We start from the raw sequence: 27,794 nt of genomic DNA on the forward strand, positions 1-27,794 counted from the left end.
TGTTCGCTCTTTTATGTTAAATGAATCCATCATGGAGTTGCTAGAGAATGCTTGCATCACAATGAACGGACGACTCGATACACATTCCACATGATTTTATGTGTGTGAAAGCGTGACCTTCAGCTACTGTGTGATGGTGCGAACGTCTGCGAAGGTCAGCCATCAATAGAGCCTGTACTTCACTTGCTGGGATGTTTTGGTCTATAACCACTCAAATACCTCCAGTGGCATTAACATTTAACTTATTTTTCTATTCAATAAACTTAAATAATACGATTAGCCATTATGAATGGTCTGGCACGCTTCGAGCGCTAAATGAACACCCGTAAAAACAGAGCTACTTCATGCCACCAATGATCTTACTTTACAGCAAGTTCTTTAAGATCTGAGTGCAGCCTTCAAACTCATTAGGTATTACAAGGTTTTATTTTTCCATAAAGACGCCTGAGCAGCTCACAGCACGGTGTTTACTACAGGGTTCGCTCTGAAAACGTTGCCGCGGTTTTTTTATTGCTAGGTTTCTTTTTGTCTTTTTTATATTAATAAATCAGGTATTTCCACAGAAGTGATGACCAGACTATCAGTTCAAAATTACGAGATAAATTTACTCACTGTCCAGATTATTAGGAACTCCTGCATCTGTTCATTCATACAAATATCTGCTAAGCCAATCATGGAGCAGCAGCTCAGTGCATAAGTGTGTTTAAGTTAAAAGTGTCAGTTAATATTGAGATCAAACAGACTGGAGGGAAAAGGCTCTCTGTGAGCTTCACCAAGAGTGTTTCAGATTCTCCAGAAACAGCAATAGATCGATCGATAGATAGTCAGTCAGACAGACAGAGACAGTCAGACACGTAGATAGATAGACAGACAGAGACAGTCAGACACGTAGATAGACAGACAGAGACAGTCAGACACGTAGATAGACAGACAGAGACAGTCAGACACGTAGATAGACAGACAGACAGAGACAGTCAGACACATAGATAGACAGACAGACAGAGACAGTCAGACACGTAGATAGACAGACAGACAGAGACAGTCAGACACGTAGATAGACAGACAGACAGAGACAGTCAGACACGTAGATAGACAGACAGACAGAGACAGTCAGACACGTAGATAGACAGACAGACAGAGACAGTCAGACACGTAGATAGACAGACAGACAGAGACAGTCAGACACGTAGATAGACAGACAGACAGAGACAGTCAGACACGTAGATAGACAGACAGACAGAGACAGTCAGACACGTAGATAGACAGACAGACAGAGACAGTCAGACACGTAGATAGACAGACAGACAGAGACAGTCAGACACGTAGATAGACAGACAGACAGAGACAGTCAGACACGTAGATAGACAGACAGACAGAGACAGTCAGACACGTAGATAGACAGACAGACAGAGACAGTCAGACACGTAGATAGATAGACAGACAGAGACAGTCAGACACGTAGATAGATAGATAGATAGATAGATAATATTGCCAAAAGTATTCGCTCACCCATCCAAATAATCAGAATCAGGTGTTCCAATCACTTCCATGGCCACAGGTGTATAAAATCAAGCACCTAGGCATGCAGACTGTTTTTACAAACATTTGTGAAAGAATGGGTCGCTCTCAGGAGCTCAGTGAATTCCAGCGTGGAACTGTGATAGGATGCCACCTGTGCAACAAATCCAGTCGTGAAATTTCCTCGCTCCTAAATATTCCACAGTCAACTGTCAGCTGTATTATAAGAACGTGGAAGTGTTCCCAACTCGTGGCAACTCAGCCACGAAGTGGTAGGCCACGTAAACTGACGGAGCGGGGTCAGCGGATGCTGAGGCGCATAGTGCGAAGAGGTCGCCAACTTTCTGCAGAGTCAATCACTACAGACCTCCAAACTTCATGTGGCCTTCAGATTAGCTCAAGAACAGTGCGCAGAGAGCTTCATGGAATGGGTTTCCATGGCCGAGCAGCTGCATCCAAGCCATACATCACCAAGTGCAATGCAAAGCGTCGGATGCAGTGGTGTAAAGCACGCCGCCACTGGACTCTAGAGCAGTGGAGACGCGTTCTCTGGAGTGACGAATCGCGCTTCTCCATCTGGCAATCTGATGGATGAGTCTGGGTTTGGCGGTTGCCAGGAGAACGGTACTTGTCTGACTGCATTGTGCCAAGTGTAAAGTTTGGTGGAGGGGGGGATTATGGTGTGGGGTTGTTTTTCAGGAGCTGGGCTTGACCCCTTAGTTCCAGTGAAAGGAACTCTGAATGCTTCAGCATACCAAGACATTTTGGACAATTCCATGCTCCCAACTTTGTGGGAACAGTTTGGAGCTGGCCCCTTCCTCTTCCAACATGACTGTGCACCAGTGCACAAAGCAAGGTCCATAAAGACATGGATGACAGAGTCTGGTGTGGATGAACTTGACTGGCCTGCACAGAGTCCTGACCTCAACCCAATAGAACACCTTTGGGATGAATTAGAGTGGAGACTGAGAGCCAGGCCTTCTCGTCCAACATCAGTGTGTGACCTCACAAATGCGCTTCTGGAAGAATGGTCAAAAATTCCCATAAACACACTCCTAAACCTTGTGGACAGCCTTCCCAGAAGAGTTGAAGCTGTTATAGCTGCAAAGGGTGGACCGACGTCATATTGAACCCTATGGATTAGGAATGGGATGTCACTTAAGTTCATATGCGAGTCAAGGCAGGTGAGCAAATACTTTTGGCAATATAGTGTAGATAGATAGACAGACAGACAGACACTTTATTGATCCCTGAGGAAATTCTTTTTTCTTTTAGATAGATAGAAGCAACTAGTTCTAAAAGAATTAGAGAAGTCAGAATAAACAGAGTGACAGAAAGAGTACAGTAATATAATCAAATAATCACTCTTTACATCAGCTGTGGGCAGAAAAGCATCTCTGTACCCCTAGTGTTCCTTATTTTTATAAGTGAATGTGATTCCTAAGAAATGTGGTTGTTGACTGTACAGTAAACATCAAGACAAATAACAGGAAGTCATTCTGTTAGTTATAAGGATTTTCTTGATGTATTCTCAGATATTATTCCTGTTATTATTCCCTACATTAGAGCACATTAGAGCTTTTCTAATGGACTGTATATCACGCCTCATCTCAGTAAATTACCCCGACTCCTCCGCAGCCTTGCTGTACTTGGCAACCTGAGCATAAACAGTGACCAAACGCAGGACATGGTGCCCATGTGAGCCGAGCCGTACGTGTGGGCAAACCCCAAATTTGTCAAAAAGCAGGATTGCGTAGTCTTAATCCTAGCGTTTGTCCCGCTCAATGGCAGGGTCCGCCTGTCGGCACGCCTGTCTCCATCTGGCGTGATCCAAGGCGTCTTCTGGGGCGGCATTCACGTGTCGCATATCTTCGACAATCCGGTCCTTCCATCGTTCGTCGGAAACAAAATCCTCACAAAAGCTCCAACACACTGCAGGGTTGAGGTGTGTGAGCAGCCATTAAGAGAAAGATGGCTGTTCTTTATTTCCTGACAGTACTCTTGCATTTAATCGTGTTTAGTTGTGCACACTGCTGTAAACACGTGCACCATGTCTTAGCGGTGACGCGCACGAATGAAATTTCACCATTTGTTTAAACATGATAAACCCCTCCTACTCTCACGAGTGAAGTTATCTTGCTGCAGAACATCATTCCACACCTTAAGTCAATTTGCACAAAGTCCTTCAAGTCAAAAAACAACAAATGTCTTTCTTTTTTTTCCCCCCCAGAGTGGTCCAAAGATGGTGTCCTCCGCTGAAGTCTCGACCTTCGAGTCTACAAAAGGTTACAGCGCTTCGCCAGCGATTAAAGACAAACCCCGGCCAGTGTGTGCACTCAGTACGGGCTGTATTGATGAGGCTAACATCTTCCAAGGTTACCGTCGTACGCTAGCAAGCGGCTGTGCTTTCACGTGCGTCTCAACTATTCGGAATGCGTATTGTGAATTTGGCACAGTGAAATATGAAAACGTGACGGGCTACAAAACGATTATAACCCGCTTAAAAGAGAACGGCAAGCAAGGCCTGCTGTGAAGAGAAAGAAGAAAATACGTCTATTCAAAACACTTTTTCAGTCAACTGATAATTGCATTAAGGTATTTTTCCATGGGGCTGAGGAATGTTTTAACCTTTATAGGATGGAAGGAATCTTTTATTCGTTTTTTTTTTCTTCTTCTTCTTTCTTCTCTCCATCTCATGTGTCTCATGTACCAAACTCCGGTTAAGGGCTGTTCACGCTTTTCCACTTCCAGTAGGAAATTACTGCGGTCTGTTTAGACCACCGATTGTTCCTCATTGTCACGGCCCTTAAAGCAGATTAAGAGGCATGTACTTTCGTGGCTGAATGTGATATTGCATGTTTATGGAGTGGCAGATGGTTGTTTTTGGAATCCCTCTATTATAAGCCCTGGAGTTTAAAGGCTTAGAGGAAACCCTACACCAAACTTAAAACTTCTCACCGCGTCAAGAGTCAGGCAGGGAGGATTTGTTACAAGGTAGACGTGATCTCCTCACACACTGTGCAATCCGATATCCACCATCAGCATATGTACAACATGCTAACACAATACTCTTAATCCTTTCTACCTTGTGGTTACTGTTTGAATTTCTTCAATTTAATTTTGGAGGAAAAGAAAAGAAAAAAGTTCTGACATATTAAACGTCAGCTATATTTTATATACACTGACCAGGCATAACATTATGACCACCTGCCTAATATTGTGCTGTTCCCCCTTTTGCTGCCAAAACAGCTGTCATGCACTGACCCCTTTCTATCAGAACCAGCATTAACTTCTTCAGCAATCTGAGCAACAGTAGTTCGTCTGTTGGATCGGATCACACGGGCCAGCCTTCACTCCCCACGTGCATCAATGAACCTTGACCGCCCATGACCCTGTCGCCGGTTCACCACTGTTCCTTCCTTAGACCACTTTTGATAGATACTGACCACTGCAGACCGGGAACACCCCACAAGAGCTGCAGTTTTGGAGATGCTCTGATCCAGTGGTCTAGCCATCACAATTTGGCCCTTCATCAAACTCGCTCAAATCCTTACGCTTGTCCATTTTTCCTGCTTCTAACACATCAACTTTGAGGAGAGAATGTTGACTTGCTGCCTAATATATCCCACCCACTAACAGGTGCCATGATGATGAGGCAGTTTTAAAGTAAGAAAACATTCCATCTTGTGCTATTAATGAAAATGGAGGTACCGCGGCTTCGTGTCAGGTTGCATCACATCACCCTATTACTGAGTGTGTTAATAAACGTAGCGGTGTTCGTTCATAGCCTGTTCCTCTGGTGAATAAATGGCTTCTGATTGGATCCGTAGACAGTGTGGTGAAAAAGGCGTCTAAATGAAATCCCAAGAGTAGATCAGTTAGAACATATGCGACTTCTCTAATTAAAGCCAGAGAGCTGAATCAGACGTCTCATCAGAGGGAAATCACTGCTGAGGCGTGTTTAGTTTTGAACTTAAGACGTGAACTTCCTCTACGTCTGTAAGGCGGACGTTCCTTCCTGCTTTTCACGTGTTTCTCCAGATGATGCAGTGATGACCTTAGGAGAAGGTTTCTAAGGCATTAATTGAGGACAGCTCTTTCGCAGGTGACATTACATTTCACTACATTATACGAGTAGCCGTGTCTCTGAAAGTGTAAGATCCTTCAGTATTGAACATTAGTCGGAAGTTGCTAGGTGCATGTCTTTTCACGCTTTAATTTATTTTGACCGGTTATGGAGACGATGGAAGCGTTTAGTCACCGCAATTGCAAGGTCAGAAGACCTGATAGAAATGCAAGCAGAATTTCATTCATTTCTGTTCAGTGGCCAGTTTGGAATTCATAGTGAAAAATAAATAAATAAATAAAAATAAAAGATCTCGGCCAATATGTCATTCTATATAAATGAATTCATCAGGTTCAGCATCAATGCGACACTTAAAGGGTCGGCTTTTTATAGACCCCTTCATAAGAGCGTGAAAGGAGAAGGTTTGAAGGATCACGCTCTTATAATTACATCATACAGACTGATATGTTGCGGAAATGAAAATTCTCTGCATACTGCTGTATTAGCATCATCATCATCATCATCATCATCATTTAATTCCTCCTTAAAGTCTCCGTATGTTAACTTTTATCATCATGTTAAAACAGTTAGATGAGGTTTGTTTAGAACCCTGTTGGTTTGGTCAGTGGTGGTGTCGCGTCCCTCACCTCTCTCAGAGCCTCGGCGTAGGAGCTCATGTCCGTCAGGATGACCAGCACGTGCTTCTCACACTGATAGGCCAGATACTCGGCTGAGGTCAGAGCCAGTCGCGGGGTGATGATGCGTTCGATCCTGAAGCGGGGATGCAAATTGTGATTAACATTACACTAAGTAACTAATCTCTATTCAGCATTATTTCTTGTTATTTTAGAACAATTCAGAACAGACTGAAGCCACCATGGGATGTACAGATGATACAAGCAAGCTTTTTCCATTCTTATTATTTTATGAAACACCAAATCGAGCTGAAAAAATCTGATTCGGCTCACGTGGGGTCGTTGGCCAGATTCAGGAACAAGCAGACGTTGTCCATGGATCCGTTCTCCTCGAAATCCGACTTGAAGAATCGGGCCGTCTCCATGTTGACCTGAAGGAGATTTCAATTAAATTACGCAACTTAGAAACAGCAGCAGTATACGATTTAACACATCCTGCTTATTGAGAATGCTCGGATTTCCACCCTTTTTCGGCACACCGATAACCTAAACCCCTAGCTCTATTCAAATAAGCCCCTACACAAGGTAATTTCCTGCAGGAGGAAAAAAAATACACACCAGGTTTAACACTTCAGCCGGCCTGAGCATGAAATCAAGGTGTAGTGTTACACGCTCTGAATGCAGAATGCATTAAGCACAAACACCCAAAGCAGCAGCAGAAGCCCAGGTCAGTGACATTACTCGCTCAGGTTAATGGAAGCCCTTCACACCTCAATGTGCCGGTGAACAGGACACCTGACCCGGCTAATGCCTCTCTGAGAGGACAGACTGCGCCCAATGAGGCGACAGTAACACATGCTTAGAGGTGGGGGTATGGGAGGTTAAGGGAGGGTTAATGGGAGGATTAAAGTCACAAGGCTGGACACACACAGTTTTTTTTTCCCCTCGGCGTCTAGACACGAGTAACGCCTCACAGCTACACTAAAGTCTACTCAGGGACCAGCAAAAGAGGAAAAAAACTCTTTCTTTATATGAAAAATACAGCTTTAGATAATGTATTTTTCCCTAAATGAGGAAGTAAATGATACGTTTGTGGAGATACAGCCACTATTACTGTATTACTTAACTCCATAGAAATATATTATGGGAAAAATGTAAAATAATACAAGGCACATTTTCCTTGTTTGTCTAGATCTGGTCTGAAATGACGAGAAAAATGACAAGAAAAATTATTTTTAAAAAAAAGGTTCAATAAAATTAGAATGTGTGGAAAAGTGGAAAAGGTTTAGGCTTCTGATGTATTTTAAAAGTTTCACAAAATAGTGAAAAGGACATGATAAATAAAAAGGTGAAATAAAAAAGTAAGACTGTAGAGAAGGCTAAACCTCAGTCTTGTGCTAAAACATGTGGAGAAACAGATCAGAGCCAAACTTGCCTGAGAAGCAGCCATGACTGAAATCATGTTTGCATCTGTTAAATTCGCAAACAAAAAATTAACCTCGGCATACAAATGCCCTCCCTTACATATTTTCACCTTAAGAATTGAAACATTTGCATCGGCATACGAAACCAACGGTGGCTAAGTTACACAGACACCCGGGAGCCGTTCAAAACTTGTTAGCGTCAGTGGAAAGCCAAATAAAGCCAACTGAAGAGATACTGACTGATTTTTTCAGTCAGTGAAAGCTGTTTGGAAAGATTCAACCCATGATACCAACGTTGCATTCAGCATGCGTTCTAAAGCTAGATGATTTTCCGGGTGGTTCTTTTTGTTGACAGACTGGTGGTGTGGGTGATCTGTTCTATTTTTATCCCAAGCTGGGTGGCACGACTTCCTGCGAGGAGCCTTGACATGGAACGCTTGGCTTGGGTCAGTTCTTTGTAAGCAGCCGTACAGTTTCCATACGCTTCGTACTGGGAATATTGCTCATATTTTTGGGTGGCTGGAACGGATTATCTGCATTTACATTATTTCCTATGGGAAAATTCGTTTTGCAATACACATTTTCAACTTAAGAACTCGCCTCCAGAACCAATTAAATTTGTATGCCGAGGTTCCACTGCAGTTATATAATTTGTACAGAAATGAAAAATCGAGAAGCAATACATTTACTGCATCCCTTTACGTGAATTAGAGAATGTGTAGAATACAAGGCTTGACTAGATGGAGACAAAAAAAAAAAAAATTTTCCATAAAGAAAAAGATGAATGTAGACTCACTCCCATAGCAGCGAAGACGATGGCGAAATTGTCTGCGCTGTAATCCATCACATCCTTTGACTTCTGCACCAATCCGGCCTGGCGACAGATCTGAGCAGCAATCTGAAGCCAAACAGAACATCACATGACATTATTTCCTTTTCAAAGGACAGGATTTCCTAAAATGTTTCAGCCTGAGGAACTTCTTCCCCAAGGATGTTTTTTGTTTTTTGCACCATCCTGTGTGTAAAGAAGCTCAGCAGTTTCTAAAGTACTTAAACCAGCTCATTTGGCACCAGCAACCCATGCCACGGTTAAAGTCACAGTAATCACCCTTTTCCACAAGCTCTTGACCTGTATCTGCATGATTGTATGCCTTGTCCTGCAGCCCCCTGATTGGCTGATTGGATAACTGCAGAAATTGACGCGGAGTGTATATTTGCATCAGTAAAATCAGCGAGTTCCTTAGACTAATGTTTTCTAGTCGAGTTCCTGATGTGCCTTGTGTATTAATATCCTCTTTACTTGCATGCAGGCGTTGTTCTCGAGGACCACAACTGAGACACACAACGTGAGGCTTCTTCATCGTTTCATCAAGTTGTTGAACCTCATGTGTAGATTAGAGCAGAAGTGTCGGGCAACTGACCCACACAATACCCAAGATTCCTCATCTTTTACTGTATCTCTTTGCAGACATCATGAGAAGCAACCTGATATTAACTGTACCAACCAGTCGCTTTGTGTAACTTCTTCAGATGACGAAAATTAATAAAAATGTCACATTAAATAATGCGTACAAAAGTAAAGACTGCGACCAGTACTAGCAATCAAAGTCAATTCCCGGATAATTAACGTCCAAGCCGCGAAGCTTGATTCGAAAGACATTAGTTAATAAAGGCTGTTCTGTTTATTAGCCTTGTACATCTGCACTTTTACATCACGTCTCTAGGTTTCTTTTGTACACTTCTAAAGCGCCACAACTCCTGCTGACACGCTGCAAAAATGTCATGGCGTGTTTGTGAAATTGTCCCCTGACCCACTTTGGTTCTGAAGAGCAGTGGCACCACGGGGAGAAAACAATTAAAGCTCATCTGCTTAATAACAGCAATCATGGGGTGCTGTCTTTCTTACAAACACACACACACATACACATACACACACACACATATATACACACCAGTACCTTCTGCACAACAGTGGGATGAAATAAAGAGCAGCAGGTTAGAGCTGGGCAAATGTAGACACATTTCCTGTGGCCAAATAGCTGCACCATTATTATCCATGTGATAAACAGCACAGCCTGCAACTATAAGCCCATTTCCTTCTTGAGCTCGGCAATTTCACTCCAAGATATAGGAAGAAATCATCTTATCGTCTGGTTGTGATAATCTGCAAACAACCTAAATTTCACCAAATTGCTCCTTCCGCTTCGGCTTCTGTTCATGGAAACCAGGTTACAGGCGTTAGACCTGAGACTCGAGGTGTATCTAGAAGAATTTGGATGAAGCTAATCTACATTTATTAACAAGTACAGGTTAAGGTTTTTATATGGCTTTTCACACTTTCACAGTCTGACTGAATAACATGGAGGCTGTGCTATGCATGCACACTCAAATGTAATTCTTCTCCAAACTGTCGCTATAAAGTCTGAAGCACACAATCATCTATGATGTGCTGTAGATTTACTTTTTCCTAAAACTCCATTCTTTCATGTTCCAGCATGAAAAAGTTCCTGTGCACAAAGTGAGCTCAGATAGAGACAGACAGACAGACATACACAGAGACAGACAGACAAAGGAACAGAGATAGACAAACAGACAGACAAAGAGAGACAGAAAGACACAGGCAAAGAGACAGAGATACACACAGACAGACAATAGCACAGAGACAGACAGACAGACACACACAGACCGACAGACAGACAAAGGCACAGAGACAGACAGACAGACACACACAGACCGACAGACAGACAAAGGCACAGAGACAGACAGACAGACAGACAGACAGACAGACAGACCGACCGACCGAGATACACAGACCGACAGGCACAGAGACAGACACTGGCACAGAGACAGACAGACACAGGTACAGAGACAGGCAGACAGAGAGACAGACAGACAGACAGACAGACAAACACAGGAACAGAGACAGACAGACACACTCTCTCTCACACACACACCTCGTTATGAGGAAGACCAGCAGCAGAAAAAATAGGGATCTTCTGTCCTCTGGCGATGCTGTTCATGCCATCGATAGCAGAAATGCCCGTCTGGATCATCTCTTCTGGATAGATACGGCACTGAGGGTTGATGGGTTGGCCTGGGAAAGGTCAGAGGTTACAGGAGGGACAGATAGAGGAACATAAGCATGAATATGGAAAACATTCATGTTAAGAGTTTCTCCTGTACCACATTGAGTAGCTTCCTCGATAACCTCACAGTTGCAGCTTTACACTTTATGTTGAACGTATGATAAAATTAGCGCAGAGTCACGGCTTTGATGCAGACACACTTAAGCAGACGTTTGGGTCTTTCAACACTCGTCAACATGATGTATACAACACAAGACATTCTGTGCAACTGTAGGTGATGTTGATGGGGTGGAGTCACCCTGGGCGAATCCCCGCCCACCAGGATACAACTGTTTCATCATATGACAAAGCAGATCAGTCAGAAGAACTTTGGAGCTACACTGCAGCAGTAAAATAAATATATGCCCTCCATAGCATCACAAAGCCACCATTTTCCTTTAATTTACCTCCTTTCTGTGCTTACAAAATGTTCCTTATCCTGTACACATCACCATAATGACAGGAGTATTACAAGGATAAAGCGAGAAAAGTGAATATTTGTCGTACCCATAATGTCCAGGTAGTCCTCAGCCAGAACAACTGGACCACGGTCGATGGGTTTCCCTGAGCCGTTGAATACTCGTCCTTAAAGAGCGACACGTAATAAACATAATAATTAACTTTAGAAATACATTTTATTCATTTTGAACCATTAAAATATTTAATATATTTTTGATACTAGGGTACATGAAGATGCATGACTATACAATTCGGAAACACTCCACTTGACTGCACATGAAGGCCACAAAACTAATTACGACTTGTAATTAAGGGGAAACTTATGATCCTTTGAGCTTTGACTTTCTGAGTCGTATAAAAAAAACATGGTAGGATCAATGGATGCAATCTCCAGGTCATGGGAAATTCAGCAATGCACAATTACAGTGTAATAATAAATAACGTAAAGTTTACGGGAAGTTACACCTCCATCTGGCTCCGATCAAAGTGTCCACTTAAAGCGCCCGACATCGTGATTACGGTTTCCTCTCTGACCTGAGCATACATCGACTTCCCACTTCCCAGGTACATCAAATGCAGCATGACACTAGTGACGTCTTTGTGCTGCGTTATTGGAAATATATGAATGCAGCTTAATGTGAACTAATCTGACTCCATCAGAATCAGATATCAGAATCAGCCGGACAGTGGGAGAGAAAGAAAGAAAGAAAAAAAAAAAGACTATTTATAAATCTAGTATTCTGAGTTTAGGGGATCTTTATTTAAAAAGTTGATGGAATCCACTGAATAGGAATGATTAAGTGAGGAAGGGTTCAAGGGGGGGAAAAAAACATGGTTTTAAAGAAGAATTAGTTTGTACTGTGTGTGTGTGTGTGTGCGCGTTTTTACCCAGCATGTCCTCAGATACAGGCGTGCGTAGGATGTCACCTGTGAACTCGCATGCGGTCTTCTTTGCATCGATCCCTGAGGTCCCTTCGAACACCTGCCGATCGCAAAGCAAACCTCAGAGTCCAGCCATCGGAAAATCTTCCCTTAAAGTTCGGACAAGAAATTCAGCTTATGAAACGCCAGGCTATTCTGAATAAAAAGATCAGGAGGCAGGAACACAGCCCACACAGCAACTTCTCACAGCACACAGTAGAGTTTCTTTAGGGTGACCTCAGGAGGAATATTTCTTGGCCAAGTTAAGACCTACTGAAGAATATTCTCTATTCAATCTAACTCTCTCTCTCACACACACACACACACCACCTCAAGCAAAGTCTGAACCTGCAACCTCACGTATTTTACCTGGACAACAAAACACTGAAGGTGCTTACACAAGGACAAAATAAATAAGACAATTTATCTTTTTTTAGGTCTTTGAATGAAACTGTGTAAACGTTTGTGCCCGAGGCTCTCTCATCAGTGTACTTTTCTTCCCACTAAATAATAATCATTTGAACCTCAGACTGTTTCACAAGATGCTGTGTAACCAGTTTAAAAGAAGTGTGTGTGTGTGGGGGGGGGGGGGTGTTGTGATTCAGCCTCTACACACTTCCCCTCAACACTTCCACATGGGAAAATCCACACAGGCAGGAATGAGCAACGGTCACCTGAGAAGCTGGTCATCATGCACATGCTGTGTGATCTGGCTAAACCCTCGTTACAAAATCTCACAATGGCTAAAGGAGTTCATGTAACCCTGTTTCAAAATCAGGCTCCGTGTTTGTGTAACGCTTTTTAGAGAATACTCTCAGATTGAGATAAATCGGTGGTGCTTCCCAAATCGCAAACTCACACACTATTCTGCTTCGTTGTGTGGAATAAATAAATAGTGAGGATTCACACTGAAAATTTCATCAAGAAGCAGCGCACACTTCAGTGAAATGTTGGAGACTTCATGCACTCAACTCGTGCAGCTTTGTTTACATAGGGCGAAAAGGGGGCGGGGCTACCAGGCTGCTGAAGCTGGATGAGAAAATAAATAAAATTTCTCTTTCAATAAATTTCTGGCGGACAAGACGTCTTACAGATGTCTTCGTAATTAGCTCAGGTCGTACGATCAACATTTACTACAGCTAGCGGTGTCACATTTCGTGTGTTTGACTTCATTTCAGTTGTCTTGGAAAAATAAATAAAATAAAAATAAACAAATAAATAAAGAGAAACTTGTGTTGCGTCCATCTGAGACTTTAAAACCCTTAGAAATTCTACACACTACAGTACACAGTGTAAGAGCATGGTGTGTAGTATACAACTTGTCATAGTAGGTTTTTTTCAAAATAAATATTGAATATCAATAAAGTTTTCGACTAATTAAATTGCAAAATGTTAAAAATTATTATCAGTTGATTAGTAAAAACGTATTAAATTATTACTATTATTAAAATTTAAAGGATGTTACAGTATATCAATAGGATAAGTTCTGACAATAATTTTATTTTTATATTTTATATTATTTTTTATTTTTTAAATTATACAATGCTACCCGATTTTTTTTCCACACGCTTTTTTAGTTTATATATATATATATATATATATATATATATATATATATATATATATATTTTATTTTATAATTTTTTTGGATGGAACACTTCTTGGAAATTGTTCATGAGTCACATGGTGTTCTGTAGAAATATTTCTGTCCCTGCATTAAAGTTTACTACAGTGCAAAGCAATTCTTTAAGAAAAATCTGTGAGTAAAAAATTTGTTAAGAGCGAGCAATACGACAATATAATATTGATATTTTATAAATATTAATACACTTTTCTCAGAAATTGTGGACGTGAAAAAAAAAAATTATTATAAACTACCTGGATGTTAAAGAAAATAAAAACTTTTAATATTTATTTTAACAGATATTTCTCTCTTTTTTTTAGCATTTAGAATTTGTAAGTATTTTTAAATATAATATATAATTACTTTGTAGATGTTCAATAAATTGGCAATTTTTAAAAAAAATCATTAAAACATTACTGTTTTGCTGGCTATATTGTGATGTGCATCATCTTTCATAGAAATGTTTTTAATAACCGAGACATGTTTATTGTTTTATTTTTTTCCCCATCCGAAATTCAGAGAGCAGCTCATAGTGAAGAGCAGCAGTGTCTCCTTGGAATAAACCTCCAGCAGGACGTACATCAGTGAGGCCCATCCTGTTACTGTATCCTCACCTGAACAACAGCCTTGCTGCCCATCACCTCCAGCACCTGGCCACTGCGCTTAGTGCCGTCCGGCAGAGTGAGGTGGACGATCTCAGCATAGCGAGGAAACTAGAGAGAACAGAGTGAGGGGAAATGAAAGAAGAAGACGAAAAAAAAATCACGATTAGTAATACTCATGAGGAACTTATTCCTGACAAACATGGAACAATCTAGTTACTAACAAATGATATCTCAAGCAGCAGCTCGCCCCCTTTTTCATCACTTACAGAGCTACGGTGAAAGAGTTGAAATGTGGATAAATCCTGCCTCGGTTTTTAGACGCTCCACAATTTAGAGATATGAGAAGGAAGTGCTTTCTCTTGCTGAACTTTGCCGTACAGTTAAGATCTAAAATCATCGCTCTCACCCTTGCTGTGAAATTTGCTGGAGTTGGAGCTTAATCTAGTGAGCTGCTATTCTCACACTGGTTATTTATTACACTCCCTCCCACACAATATCCCTCCTGTTCTCCCATATAACTCTCCTCCATCACATGCCAGCTACAGGTACTTCCTCAGAGACACGTGAAGCCAGCTTACACGTCTTTTCGATCTGCTGCTCGTGCTATGTCGTGAAAGGAAGGCTATCTGCCCTCTTCCACATACATGAGCTCACAGATACCCGTGATTGGCTCAAGTCGCTCTGATTGACAGGAGACAGAGTATATATGCGTTCCACTTAAACAGCATAGCCAATTTTGCTAGGTTGTGGCATTGTTTAGATTTGAGCGAGACCCACATGCAGGTCTGATTTATATCTTTCCATGAATTAGAACTTTTCCTTGTATTCTAGAAAATAGCCAACTATAAAAAGCAACATTTTCAAACAACCTTTGTTCCCAAATCTGAACAATTCATACTATTGATTTCAAACAGATCAAATGTAAAGTGCTTCTTACTTTGACGTTGTCCAAGATGACCAGAGGCCCGTTGACCCCCGAGACAGTGGAGTAAGCTGAGGATAAAACAGATCAGTTATTAGTGTTATAAATCAGGGAAAGAAATCGATCACTTTATTCTCAGCCATTCAGAAGAACCAGAGAACTGCACTAGGAAACCTCAGCACTCCTCTTCCTGTCGGATGAGAGCCATGAAAGCCTGGTTTCAGCCCCATGTCAATGACTCCTGGCGCTCTCACAACACCTGTGCATATAATTGCACAGAGCGACCTTTCTACAAGTATTATAATTGGACTTCCTGTGTGCAAATGTCAAGGCAGTGGCGGAGGGAGGACGGTCCGACAATTCCCTCGTCGCAGGTGTAAAGGGTCCACGCGTTGCCAACGCCGGCCCCATTGGCTTGGCCATGGTGAAATGCCAATTTTTCAGGCTTTCTGTACCACGCCTGTCACATATCAGCCCAAAAACCTCCAAGTAAAATGCATCAGAAATAACAGGCATTACAGACAGAGAGAGAGAGAGAGAACGGAGACTCGCTGAGAAATTGCAGTTGCAAACGTAACAATCTTGGCAAAAGCATCACGGATTTCGACCGGTCAGAGTTGATCGAACCCTGTGCCAGCCATCATCAGTCGAGTACCATGTGTTCAGTGCTGGAACAAAAACGATGCCTCTTTGGTTACTTTGCGTACAGTTAAACCTTAGTGTGTGTGTGTAGTTTTGCTAAATGTAATAGAACACACTTCATGTCTGGACTTGATATTCACACTTGAGTGAGGTAGGTACACTGTCCAGCATTCCCATGAGCAACAGCAGGGACTATGTGGACTAGTCAGGCACATTTTCTGCTAATGCTTGTTTTTTATTCTTCATAACGTCTCTGAGCACATTTATCTAGATGGAGGATAGGATTAGACAAAACAATGCTTGTACTTTTATCTTCCTTTTTTTGCAGGAGGAAAAATGGGAACTAAATAAAGCTGATGTCGACTTTAACGTTTTCATTTTCCCGATTTGACCATCACGTTTTATATTTTTTTTAAAAATGTTTAAGGAGAAAAAATATAAATGTTGTTAAAAAAAAAAAAAGTGAAAATTAATTAATTGTTGTTTTTTTTGTTTTTACAATTTTCCCCCTTTTTTTCTTTATTTTACTTTTTTACAACATTTATATACTTTTCTCTTTCACCTTTTTTATTTATTTTGTTTTTTTAAAACATTTATATTTTTCTCTTTAATTTTTTTTTTTAAATATAAGCTGTCACACCTATAAGCCGTCTGATATTTTTGCCTGATTTTAAATAACTTAAGTAAATCACAGACCTCACATTTTTCTAATTTAAACCTTTCAAACTAAACCTCTTCACTAGATAGGCTCACTACATAGGGTACAACATGAAGTGTGATGATGTTGCCTATTCCTTTGTGCACTAATATACAGCTAATACAAGTTATGGTGTATATCCTACAGTGTACATCATTTTTCATCAGCTGAAAAGCTGCGAGTTAAAAATGATATTAAGAACAAATTAACTGAAAGCAGCAGATTGGATATGGTTTTTTTTATTATTAGTTTTTTTTTTGTTTTATATATATATTTTTTAATTTTTCACCTTTTATTTTATTTTTTTAAATTCATATTTTTTCTCCATAACAAATTTTTTTTGTTACAATTTTCACCTTTATTTTATTTATTTTTTACATTTATATTTTTTCTCCATACAAAATATATATTTAATATTTCACCTTTTATTTATTTATTTTACATTTATATTTTTCTCCATAAAAATTTTTGTTACAAATTTCAACTTTTTTATTTAAAAAAAAAATGAAAATTTATTTATTTATTTATTTTTTAAACAACATTTATATTTTTTCTCCTTAAATTTTTTAAAATATATAAACTGTCACAGCTGTAAGCCGTATCTGATATTTTGGCTGATTTTAAATGACTTAAATAATCAGAGACCTCACCTTTATTTTGAATTTAATCCCCACATTCACTAGATAGGCTCACTACATAGGGTACAACATTAAGTGTGATATTACCTATTCCTCTTTGCTCTAATATACAGCTAATGTACGGTTAGGGTTTCTAACACAGGTCATTTCCCAGCCTCAATCTTTATTCATATTAATGTGAAAAATATTTAATACCAGGAAGCTGTGCAACATTTTCCTTAATTAATATATACGAGTCAAATAAAAAGGTTTATTTTACCTTTTTTATCATTACCAGGCTTCACAAAACCCTACTGATTTTCGACACGCTCTCCGGTTCGGTAAAATCACACTTTTAAACCTTTTCATCGCACTCAACCTTGTATTTTCTTACTAAGCCACAAAAAAAAAGGACAAGTTTTAACTGCTCCATGAATGAAAGATTTTAACTTTGCTTTCACAGATCAACAACTTCTTTTTCCCAACAGACCAAGTTTGGCCAAGTTTAAGATTCATGTGTATCGTGAAAATTCAAGGATGTCGTTACACGTCGTATATATGAAAATGGGTGGATAGAATTAAAGTGGATATTTTTTCACAGGAGGTTTGTGAAATCGGCTCGAAGTGAACTTTAGGTGAATTGGTTCGTTTTTGCACGAAGTGTTTAGGGACGTCTCCATTAGTGTTCACAAAACAAGTCAAGAAAAACTGAACAGCTCGCTTGTGAACTGCAAAACACACACACACACACACACACACACACACACAGGCAGGTGTGTATTCCGGGTGGGCCATCATTAGCAGCAGGAGGTCTGACAATAGCTGCAGAGGAGAAGCGGGTGCGGTCCTCATTTTGCTTTTCACTCGTTCTGGGAAAACATTACTGGCTCTGACACTGGAGCCAATGTGTTGTTTCTCTCTCTCTCTCTTCTAATACCTGTGTGTGTGTGTGTGTGTGTGTGGGGAGGGTGAAGGGATGAGCAAAGGTCAACTCAGACTTATTTTAGGTCAACCATTAAGATAGGATGTGTCAGGTTTTGGATGAGATGAATGTGTGCCTCTGTGTGTGTGTGTGTGTGTGTGTGTGTGTACATGCATCAATGTGTTGGGCTTTGTTTGGGGGCGTCAGGCTGCATCCTGATATCAAAGGCTGGAGGAAACAAGCGTACATCGCCTGACGGGGAGCAGCAGTACTGCCTCTAATTAGCCTGAATAACCAGCCAGAGCACAATCACACTGCCCCACACACACACACACACACACACACACACACACACACACACACACCTGCATGTTATGCCCAATTAGTAACCTAGGCCAGCGAGGAGGAAGAAAAGCAGAAAGATTTTTTGTGCACACTTACATATACTATATAGGTTAGAAAAATGCTAACTGAATGTTTTTAAAGGGAAATGAAAGAGAAAGTAAAAAATAAAACATTAGAAAATGACTTTTATTCTAAAGCAAAACAAAAGTGTATTAACTCATAACCCGAGCTGATTAAAAGCCATTTCAAAAAAAGTACCAAAAAACTCTGCAAACAACTTTGCATTGCAAATAAATAAATAAATAAATAAATAAAATAAAATAAATAATAAAACAAGTCAGCAAAATCATGCATCTCTGGCCAGAAAAAAAAACTATTAACTATTATATAATTATTATATAATCTGTTAGTTAAATCATGTATTTTAAAATGCCTATATTAAGAAATACTTTGTGTGATTTCCATACCAAGGTTGTTCATGTAATTGCTGCTCTTGTGATACAAGCACACAGTCTGTGTGGGGAGAAATTTAATGCTAGTTGGGAAATAAGAGATACAGCAATGATGGTTAGTATCATTAACAGCAGAACTGCAGCTATAACAGCTTCAACAGGCTTTCCACAAGGTTTAGGAGTGTGTTCATGGAAATATTTTGACCATTCCTCTAGAAGCGCATTTGTGAGGTCAGGCACTGATGTTGGATGAGAAGGTCTGGCTCACAGTCTCCGCTATAATTCATCTCAAAGGTGTTCCATCAGGTTGAGGTCAGGACTCTGTGCAGGTCAGTCAAGTTCCTCCACATCAATCTCACTCATCCATGTCTTTATGGACCTTGCTTTGTGCACTGGTGTGCAGTCATGTTGGAACAGGAAGGGGTCATTGCCAAACTGTTCCCACAAAGTTGGGAGCATGAAATTGCCCAAAATGTCTTGATATGAAGCATTAAGAGTTCCTTTCACTGGAACTAAGGGGCGGAGTCCAACCCCTGAATTCAAAGATTCAGATGGCTGTCCCAAAACTTTTGCCAATATAGTGCATCAATCTATGGAAAGAACCAACAGATCTGAAGCTCTAGAATAAAATAACACTGCTGTATGTGTTACACTATGCTTTCTGCATCCTCCTCACTCTGCTGTCCCTCATAAACACGTTTGTCTCAGGGTCATGCTAACGTTGTGTGTGTGTGTGTGTGTGTGTGTGTGTACATGTGTGGAAAATAACAGCTCGCTTTACTGTAGCACAGCAGACTCTTTACTTCAAACACAGACACTGAAGACGAAGATGATTCACGATTCAGGGTTTGAGCTGTGAATCGACTTCCTCCTGGTCTTCGTATAAAAGCCTAGACGTAGAACACACACCTCTTCAGAGTCTAAAGCTTTCATTCAGGATCAAATGATATTGATTTAAGACTTTTAGGGTCTGTTAAAGACTGTAAAGGTGAAATTCAGCCTAAACAGTGACAAGAAAACCCCCAAACACACACACTATGCATTTGAAGCTTAAACCATAAGACAGAGCAGTCTTAAACACACAAAGTCCCAGTGACACACTTGCAGTTAGTCTACATTAATGTGCAGAGATCGAAATCCTCTACACAACACGCTGCAAACTAAAACTAGACGAAAGCCTTGTGTCGAAGCGGTTCGCCGCCTGAATCTGAAACGCATTCTGCTTTAAATAAAAGATTAGCCACGTAATTATCTTTATCACTCCGACTGAAAACACTGGTCTAATCACGCCCGCCATCACATAATGCCCTTTTTACAAATGCACCAAAATACACATTTTCAGGACATTCCAACATTTTCCAAGACGTTTGTTTTGTTGCCGTTACGCCTCCCTCGGAGCGAGCGCCTGACAAATTGCGGCGTGTGTGTGCTTTCCACGGATGTGTTTATAAAATGGACTTAATAGCTACACTTACCCTACAAATTGTCCATATGTTTCAAAAGAGATTCATATGGCTATTTACCAAGATGTGATCATAATTATGATGTAGGAAAATTGCCACTATATAATTGTGCATCAACCTCTTAAACATCCACCTCTCCAAACACAACACACACTGCTAATGGAAGAAAAAAATATAAAATGCTTTCAGAAATCTTACAACACAAGAAGACTTTTTTTTTTCCCGACAGTACTGAGGACTGGTGTTAGATCATTACAGCTGAAAATACAGCAATGGAACTAGGGCTAAGAGTCCTACGAGTTCTGTGTGTATGTGTCTGTCTGTGTGGGGGTCTGTGTGTGTATATGTCTGTCTGAGCATCTGTGTGTGTGTGTGTCTGTGTATATGTGTGTGTTTGTGTATGTGTACATGTCTGTCTGAGCATCTATGTCTGTGTCTTTGTGTGTCTTAGCATTTATGTTTGTGCATCTGTGTGTCTGTCTGAGCATTTGTGTGTGTATGTATACGTGTCTGTCTCAGCACGTGTCTCTGTCTGTCTGCGTTTGTCTGAGCATCTGCCTGTATGTAAATATAAATATATAGGTGTTTTTGTGTGTCTGTGTGTGTATGCAACTGAGAGTGTGTCTGTCTGTGATTGTTTGCCTGGGTGTGTGTGTGTGTGTGTGTCTGTATGTATGTGAGGGAGTGTGTCTGTCTGTCTAAGTGTCTGTCTGTGAGTGTGTGAGTGTGTGTGTGTGTATGTGAGGGAGTGTGTCTGCCTGTCTAAGTGTCTGTCTGTGAGTGTGTGTGTGTGTGTGTGTGAGAGAGAGAGAGAGAGAGAGAGAGAGAAGAGAGAAAACCTATAAGTGCACCTCAATGGGTCTTGGATATGAAATCTACGGTCTGGACCGTGTAGAAACGATCACTACACAACTAAATAAAAGACTTTTCCCTCTACACATGTAACAGAAGTGAGAAACTCCACACCTCGGTAATACGAGCCAATCCCATGCCACTCTTTCCCTGAGAGAGCGTCCAGAGGCTGGTGAAGAGGGCCTCGCAAAATAAAGATCACAAAAAAATGGCTATACATTCACATGGTGTGAAGTAGCAACATTTCCCATTAAGTTTGAAAAACTTTGCCCGCCCCTCGCGGGACACTTGAGCTGGAGTGGCACGGTCCGAGGGCTGGGCACCCAACAGTTGCGCGGGTCAGAGCCAGGCCTGCCAGGCACCATTGTGCGCTAAGACGTTAATTGGTGCTAATCCAGCCCTAGGAGCTGTTTTGCTAGCCTGACCTCACGCCCCGGAGGACACCTCGGTGTGAAATACTAAAAAAAAGAACTCCATTCAGCGGGGCCAGTGAAAAGAGGCAGAGAGCATTCCAACACATTCTGCTCTGAAAGAGAGGAGCACAGGAGCGCGGGAGGAACGGCTGGGGTTTTTATTTCCCCCTCTTCCCCTCCGGTCTTGGGTGCATCCTCACCCCCGATGCTCTGAATTAATAGCACAATAGCAGTGGTAACAGTGATGGGTCCGCCTGCATTCACGCGTCTCTTCTCGGGTTTCTTTTTAGCCCCACCAACACACTGGCTCTCCACAAGACGGCGTGTAAAGGGCGCGCTAATTGCCCTCGGGTTTGGGATCAGAAGGACGTCTATGAAACTATCAACAAACAGGAAAACACGGATTATACAATCGACACCTGCTAGACGGTTTAACAGACGTACACACTGGGGGAAAACAACAACAACAAGACACAAGAGCGGATCGCTGAAAGAAAGCGGGTTTAGTTGTAGACCACGGTGTTGAGGAAGAGTGGGGCAACTCTTCACAATCTGCTTGGGGGGTGGGGGTGGGGGGGGGAGACGTTCCTTCTTTAATCTTCACAGTGGTCCGTTTTAAGCTTCTTAATCTGCTTTCAACAATCCTGTGAGCATTCAGAATGAAATGGAAAAACAAATACAGGCCATTAATAAAAACAAACTTTTCAGACACAAGTTCAGTTTCAGAGTGAGAAAGAGGCGTCTGAGCTTTACGTCTCGTCTGTGTTGGACATCACAGAGACATTATAGCTATATAGCGATAATAATAAATAGAATAAAATGAATGAAAATGTTTGGACTGGAAATTGGTAAGTTGACTTGGTCTTTTTATTTGGTTAAAAATCCCTGAACATAAAAGGCAATACAGGTTTGTTTCAGAGTTAAAATATTTGCGAGATAAATCTCCAACAAGCCAAATTTTGGATAACAACGACATTTTTACAAAGCAAAAAAAAAAAAAAAAAGAATGTGAAAGTAGTAGAAAATTACACGGCAAACATTACGGCTGCGATAATCGTCACGACTCAGACGGCCGGCTAAAGGAAACATGAACGGGATGAACAGTGAAGATGTTAAATGAATCAGGCTGCTATTCTTCCAAACCTAGCGCCATGTGTGGCTTCAGTATCTGCAGCATGCAAATGAAGGGATTTTCAAAAGCTGCAAAATGTCCATTTCATGCTTTCGACTAAAGACACATTAACACGTTTCCGCCAAAATAATCAATTATTATTATTTTTTTTTTCCCAGCTTTCATAATTGCACAGGCTATTCTGTTAAGAAAACCTAATTGTGCTGTGATTCAATCGTATTTAGAAGCCGCCGACATTATAATGTGTGAAAAACCGTGAAATGAGACTCGATAAAAAATAAAAAAAAATAAAAAAAAAGGAAAAAAAATAAAAAAAAGAGAGGAACGGTGGACAAGCAAAAGGACGGACGCATGAAAGGCTGTGAATCGAAACTCGCAGGAGACCGCGATGGTATTCACTCCGGATTCAATGCTAACACAGAGAATCCAATTATGGCGCTGACAGCTCAAGAGCTCGGGGCTTTGATTTCAGAGTACAAGAATCGGACAAAAATGAGCCACAAAATTAAAAAAAATTAAAAAAATTTCAAGAGCATCGGAAAGATTGGAATATTTTCGAGTCTTTCATGGGTACACACTCTGATGTCTCCAGTCTGCACTAATCATTTTGTAGTATAAAGAAATACAAACGAGGATAAAACGCCGTGACCTTCGGCAGTGTCGAGAGGGGGGAAAAAAAGTCCAGATGGGAACTGAGAAAACAGCAATGGTACGAGGATACGGTCGCTTTACTGATTTAAGGATCTCATTCGTCCATCTGGTTATTACGGTAACAAAAGGAAAGTCACTTTTAGGTCCGACACACTCATTACATTTGTGTGTGTGATCACATTTCTGATGAGGATTTCAGTTATACTACTGTTTGCTAAGTGTGCTAAGGAACCATCCAGATGTATCAGCCAAGCTTCTCGAACTGTTCCTTTAAATTATCAATCATTAAACAATGAATCAATACAGGCAAAGCCTTTACAAACACACACACAGTTTTATAATAGTAGCTGTTCTAACAAAGTCCTCAAGAGTGATAAGTCCCCATCAAAGAGGGAACGCTCTTGACCCTACAGGTAGCGTCTGCCGAGTGACGACTCCCCACACACTCGCGCTGATTGGACCGCACGTAATCAGAGGACTTGTGGTGTGTGTGTGTGATGTCGAGGTAGGAGGGTGAAATGTGTTGCTTGGGTTTGGCAGGAAGTAGACTGATGGGGAACTGCTTAACCCGGGTGCCTCTCTTCGGGGATTTAAATGAAGTCTGAAAAAGCATTTCCACACTGGGGGAAAAAAACCCCTTTAATATGTAGTTTATTTGATGGAGGAGTTACAGGTTTAATCATTATTATTATAATGAGTATTATCATATCAGGCTAAATGTATGGAAGGAAGGAAGGAAGGAAGAGAGAGAAAACAGAGGAAGAGAGAGGCAGATGGACAGAAAGAGAGAAAAGAGAGATGGAGAGAGAGAGAGAGAGAGAGAGATGAGAGTGAGACAGGCAGACAGGCAGGCAGACAGAAAAAGAGAGAAAACAACAAAGAAAGAGGGAGAGAGAGAGAGCAAGAGAGAGAGAGAGAAAAGGCAGGCAGGCAGAAAAGAGAGAAAACAGAGGAAGAGAGAGGCATATGGACAGAAAAAGAGAGAAAACAGAGAGGAAGAGAGAGAGAGAGAGAGAGAGACAGAGACAGAAAAAGAGACAAAGCAGAGAGAGAGAGAAAAGATGAGAGAGTGAGAAAGACAGGCAGACAGACAGAGACAGAGAGAGAGAGAGAGAGAGAGAGAGGCAGACAGAAAAAGAGAGAAAACAACAAAGAAAGAGGGAGAGGAGAGAGCGCGAGAGAGTGAGAGAGGCAGACAGACAGAAAAAGAGAGAAAACAGATATGAGAGCGGGTGAGCGAGCGAGCAAGAGAGAGAGAGACGGACAGACAGACAGAAAAGAGAGAAAACAGAGAGAAACATTAAAGGAGTCCCTTCAGGATTCGGCTAGCGCAGAAATGAACGTAAAATCAAGCAAACTCTGATATTCAAAAGAATTTGTGTCAAAATGACGCAGATTTGGGCCGAGACGTTTCATCACGACACGCGTTCATCCAAAACCCTCTTCAGTTCACGTGTGTGAGACGTGAGTACAGCTATCAAACAATTTTGTGAAAGTATAAGAAGCTTAACACTTGCTAGCTATAGCGCAACAGTACGCTAGCTAGCGTTAGATTCTCTGTTAATATGGTTTAATGCTATGACCAGGTCCAGAATTCTCTGGAATCTTTGCTTCCATCATCAAGGTGATTTCAGTCCACTCGTTTCTGCTCCCAGTCACCATCACTAGTTAACACGGTTTACTCAGGTAACTAGTCAGCCTTTGAGTAGCTGAATTATGACGCGTGATCTGGATAAAAACTCAACATGCAGTAAAGTTGAAGATCCCACTGACGATATGAGACAAGATAACACACGAGTGGACTTGTTATTAGATTATCTTGTTGCTGGACGTTAAGACAGGATCGTACAGCTTTGTTGTTCTGCTCCTGAATCTCAGGTGGAGAGCAGTTCATGTAGTGAGCTCCACAGGATGTACCAGAGCCCTTATATAATACACTACTCAGACTGCATAAGCAGCAAACTGGAGGTCATTTGGAACTCAGCCCTAGAGCATGTTCACACATCACTGACTGATGAAGATGATCCAGGCTAGGGCAGTGTGATGGGCAGAAATATTCTGCTTTGTGTTGTACCAGATCAGCATGGAGTGTGATATTCCCCTTACACCTCCATCATTACTTTATTAATGAACAGAACATTAAACAATTAATGGTTTATAGTTTACTCTAATGCTGTGGAACATCTGATCATCTCTCTCCTCTTTCACCATCTTATTCTGCTCCATCTCTCCTATTAGTGCTCCCTTCCTCTGCTCCATCTCTCCTCTCCCATCCTCTGCTCCATCTCTCCTCTCCCATCCTCTGCTCCATCTCTCCTCTCCCATCCTCTGCTCCATCTCTCCTCTCCCATCCTCTGCTCCATCTCTCCTCTCCCATCCTCTGCTCCATCTCTCCTCTCCCATCCTCTGCTCCATCTCTCCTCTCCCATCCTCTGCTCCATCTCTCCTCTCCCATCCTCTGCTCCATCTCTCCTCTCCCATCCTCTGCTCCATCTCTCCTCTCCCATCCTCTGCTCCATCTCTCCTCTCCCTTCCTCTGCTCCATCTCTCCTCTCCCATCCTCTGCTCCATCTCTCCTCTCCCTTCCTCTGCTCCATCTCTCCTCTCCCTTCCTCTGCTCCATCTCTCCTCTCCCTTCCTCTGCTCCATCTCTCCTCTCCCATCCTCTGCTCCATCTCTCCTCTCCCTTCCTCTGCTCCATCTCTCCTCTCCCTTCCTCTGCTCCATCTCTCCTCTCCCTTCCTCTGCTCCATCTCTCCCATCAGTGCTCCCATCCTCTGCTCCATCTCTCCTCTCCCTTCCTCTGCTCCATCTCTCCTCTCCCTTCCTCTGCTCCATCTCTCCTCTCCGTGCTCCCTTCCTCTGCTCCGTCTCTCCTCTCCCTTCCTCTGCTCCATCTCTCCTCTCCCTTCCTCTGCTCCATCTCTCCTCTCCGTGCTCCCTTCCTCTGCTCCGTCGCTCCTCTTTCCTCTCCTTCTCCCCCTTCTCTTTCTGCTCCTTCTCTCCCCGTTTTATTGCTCCACCTCTTTTCCTCTCGTTCTGCTCCATCTCTCCCCTCTCTCTCTTCTCCACCTTTCTCCTTCTCTGCTCCACCTCTCCTCTACCTTTCTCTGCTCCACCTCTCCTCTCTCCCTCTCTCTGCTCCATCTCTCCTCTCCCTCATCCCTCCTCATTCCGTTTCTGCTCCATCCCTCCTCATTCCGTTTCTGCTCCATCCCTCCTCATTCCGTTTCTGCTCCATCCCTCCTCATTCCGTTTCTGCTCCATCCCTCCTCATTCCGTTTCTGCTCCATCCCTCCTCATTCCGTTTCTGCTCCATCCCTCCTCATTCCGTTTCTGCTCCATCCCTCCTCATTCCGTTTCTGCTACATCTCACCCATCTCTCTGTTCAATCTCTCCCTTCATTTCCACCTGTTTCTTCCACTGCTCCATCTCTCCTCTCCCTTTCTCTGCTCCATCTCTCCTCTCTCGTTCATCTCCATCATCTCCCCTCTCCACATCCCTCCTCCTCCTATTTCTGCTCCATCTTTCCACTTTCTCTCTAATCCCATCTCCTCTCCTTCTCTGCTCCATCTCCATCATCTCCCCATCCCTCCTCCTTCTATTTCTGCTCTCTCTCTAATCCCATCTCCTCTCCTTCTCACCTCTCCCTTTCTGCACCATCTCTCCTCTCCTCTATTCTAACAGCGCATCATTTCACACTGTACAGGTCTGGCACCAAAATGTAGCACTCTGATGCTAATCTTGCCTTAGAACAGAGTTTCACAACACTGGGTAAAAAGCTGTGCTATAACGCTGCTTCTAGATTACAAGTGTGAACCGTTCCTCTACCCGGGGTTAAAAGCGGGGTTTAGAATAACGCTTACCCAGGGGTTACGCTCAGTCTGAAAAGCTCTATTGTGTGTTTTAGCTTGATGGTCAAACCCTATTATAATATTTCCCACTTTAACCTTATGATTAGGAATAAACCCTCTGCGATAGGTTCACCAAATCACGATAACGATAAGAACAATCCATGTGCCTGAACCGTGCGCCCCTACACGTCGCTAATAACAGTGTAAAAGCGTGTTCTCGCTAGTGCACCTGCTGCTCGTCACCATCCGACCAATCACGTATCACTGGAATGATATCGCTTTACCGTGTTTATTGAGGCAGGCTTTACTTTACCACCTATACATATACATCCAAGCCGAGCGCCTCGAGGGGAATACTGTGGTTCGGCGCTGTATGAACACGAATTATTAAATAACTATGAAAACTTTGCTTACAAAAATAATGTTTCAAGTCAAGAACCTTGAATGCAGAAAAA

The 27,794-nt window shown here is 41.9% G+C and overlaps 1 protein-coding gene across 1 annotated transcript in view; it reads right to left on the reverse strand.

The window, feature by feature from the left end:
* The window catches only part of atp6v1ba (ATPase, H+ transporting, lysosomal, V1 subunit B, member a), a 43,311-nt gene that overhangs the window by 8,673 nt on the left and 6,844 nt on the right, over nucleotides 1–27,794 (reverse strand). Inside the window, exons 2-9 of the mRNA XM_058399388.1 lie at nucleotides 15,315–15,370; nucleotides 14,387–14,485; nucleotides 12,116–12,209; nucleotides 11,276–11,353; nucleotides 10,598–10,737; nucleotides 8,440–8,541; nucleotides 6,553–6,650; nucleotides 6,232–6,355 (exon numbers count right to left, since the gene is read on the reverse strand). Of these exons, the coding sequence (XP_058255371.1) occupies nucleotides 6,232–6,355; nucleotides 6,553–6,650; nucleotides 8,440–8,541; nucleotides 10,598–10,737; nucleotides 11,276–11,353; nucleotides 12,116–12,209; nucleotides 14,387–14,485; nucleotides 15,315–15,370 (791 nt within the window). The remainder of the gene's footprint in view (nucleotides 1–6,231; nucleotides 6,356–6,552; nucleotides 6,651–8,439; nucleotides 8,542–10,597; nucleotides 10,738–11,275; nucleotides 11,354–12,115; nucleotides 12,210–14,386; nucleotides 14,486–15,314; nucleotides 15,371–27,794) is intronic.

This window comes from Hemibagrus wyckioides, linkage group LG09 (genome assembly GCF_019097595.1).
Source record: "Hemibagrus wyckioides isolate EC202008001 linkage group LG09, SWU_Hwy_1.0, whole genome shotgun sequence".
Classification (NCBI taxonomy): Eukaryota; Metazoa; Chordata; class Actinopteri; order Siluriformes; family Bagridae; genus Hemibagrus; species Hemibagrus wyckioides.